The sequence below is a fragment of the Aphelocoma coerulescens genome, unplaced genomic scaffold, assembly GCF_041296385.1.
Source record: "Aphelocoma coerulescens isolate FSJ_1873_10779 unplaced genomic scaffold, UR_Acoe_1.0 HiC_scaffold_375, whole genome shotgun sequence".
Lineage (NCBI taxonomy): Eukaryota > Metazoa > Chordata > Aves > Passeriformes > Corvidae > Aphelocoma > Aphelocoma coerulescens.
Window position 1 is genome coordinate 7952 of NW_027183718.1, and position 2075 is coordinate 10026.

Sequence of the window (2075 nt, forward strand, 5' to 3'; positions counted from 1 at the left end):
GGAGGGGCGGCGATGTCATCGTCTGGAGCGGGTGACGTCATCATTTTGGAGCGGTGATGTCATGGGAGGGGGGCGGTGATGTCACGGGAAGGGGTGGCGATGTAATAGGAGGGGCGGGTGATGTCATCGTTTGGAGCGGTGATGTCGTCGTTTAGAGCGGTGATGTAATAGGAGGAGCGGTGATGTCATTGGGGCGGTGATGTCGTCATTTGGAGCGGTGATGTCGTGGGAGAGGGCGGTGATGTCACTGGGGGTGGCGGGTGTCATCGTTCGGAGCGGTGACGTCATGGGAGGGAGCGGTGATGTCATCACCGGGGTGGTGATGTCATCACTTGGAGCGGCGATGTCATTGGGGCGGTGACGTCATCGTTTAGGGTGGCGACGTCACGGGAGGGAGCGGTGACGTCATCGCTGGGAGCGGTGATGTCATCGTCGGGGCGGCGACGTCACCAGGCGTCACCGCGCGCTCGCGCCGGCGCCGTGACGTCACGCGGGCACAGAACCGCTCGGCCGCCGCCGCCCTGCCGCCCTTTTTATTGTCCGGCGCCGCCCCCCGCGGCCGGGCCGCGCCCCTCAGAGCTCGCCGCGCGCGGTGCCGGATGTAGTGCCGGTGCAGCGCCCCCTCGCGGGCGAAGGCGCGGCCGCACTCCGTGCAGGCCAGCGGGGGAGGGGCCGGCGGGGCGGGGGGGGAGGGGCGCGGCGGGGGGGGAGGGGCGCCGGGCGGGCGGGCGTGGTGGCCGCGCTGGTGGCGCAGCAGCGCCGCGGAGGAGCCGAAGGGGCGGGCGCAGACGAAGCAGACGAAGAGCGCCCCGCGCAGGGCGGCGGCGGCGAAGTCGCGCGGGGTGCTGGCGCTTGGCGTGGCGGGGCGGCGAAGGCGGCGTCCGGGAAGGTGATGAGGCAGCGGCGGCAGCGGCGGGAGCCCAGGCGGTCTGCGGGGGGAGGGGAGATTGGGGACAGCGCGGGGACACCGCGGGGGACAGAACAACACCTCGGGGACACCTCGGGGTCACCTCAGGGACACCTCGGGGACACCTCGGGGACACCTCGGGGACACCTCAGGGACACCTCGGGGACACCTCAGGGACACCTTGGGGACACTGTGGGGAGAGGGGGGACAGCTCGGGGACACTCTGGGGACATCTTGGGGACACAGAGAGACCTTGGGGACACCTCAGGGACACCTCGGGGACGCTTTGGGGACAGCTCGGGGACACCGGTGACACCGTGGGGACACCTCGGGGGCCACCTTGGGGACACTCTGGGGACACCTTGGGGGACACCTTTGCGACAGGGGGACACCCTGGGGACACTTTGGGGACACTTTGGGGACACCCCGGGGACACCTCGGGGACACTTTGGGGACAGGGGGACACCCCAGGGACACTCTGGGGACACAAGGACACCTCGGGGACACCCTGGGGACACCTCGGGGACATCTTGGGGACACAGGGACACCTTGAGGGCAGCTCAGGGACACCCTGGGGACACCCCGGGCACATTTTGGGGACACCTTGGGGACACCCCGGGCACATTTTGGGGACACTTTGGGGACACCCCGGGCACACGGGCGACGCCGCGGGGCCGGCGCAGGGGACACAAAGGGGGGGGGGGGGGAGGGGGGGTGTCCCCTGCTCGTCCCCTCCCCCCGCCCCTCCCCCACTCACACACGGAGCCCTTGGGCCGGGGCCCGGGGGGGGGGCACGGGGGCCCCTCCCCCCCCTTCCTCCTCCTCCTCCTCCTCCTCCTCCTGGTCCCGGGGCCGCCCGGGGGGGCTCGGGGGGGTCCCGCGGGGCTCGGGGGGCGCCGGGGGGGGGCGGGGGCGGCTCCGGGGGCGGCGGCTGCGACATCCCGGGGGGCTGGGGGGGGGAGGGGGGGACAAGAGGGGGTCACCCAGGGGCACCAGGGACCCCTGACCCCCCCCAAAAGGGAACCCAGACCCCCCAAAAAACCCCCCCAGGCCCCTCAAAGGGACCCCAACCCCTCCCAAAAGGGACCCCAGACCCCCCAAAACCCCCCCAGGCCCCTCGAAAAGGGTCCCCAACCCCCTCTGACCCCCCCATAGTCCCCCCAGACCC

At 72.0% G+C, this 2075-nt stretch overlaps 1 protein-coding gene across 1 annotated transcript; it reads right to left on the reverse strand.

The window, feature by feature from the left end:
• Positions 1-370: 370 nt before the first annotated feature.
• On the reverse strand, positions 371-1792 carry LOC138101634 (zinc finger protein 576-like; the record flags this gene model as incomplete). The annotated part of the gene is given in 5 exon segments (XM_068999403.1): positions 371-841; positions 843-863; positions 865-929; positions 1383-1385; positions 1669-1792. Coding segments are annotated over 5 exon segments (684 nt in total), but the record flags the coding sequence as incomplete, so codon positions are not given.
• Positions 1793-2075: the final 283 nt, after the last annotated feature.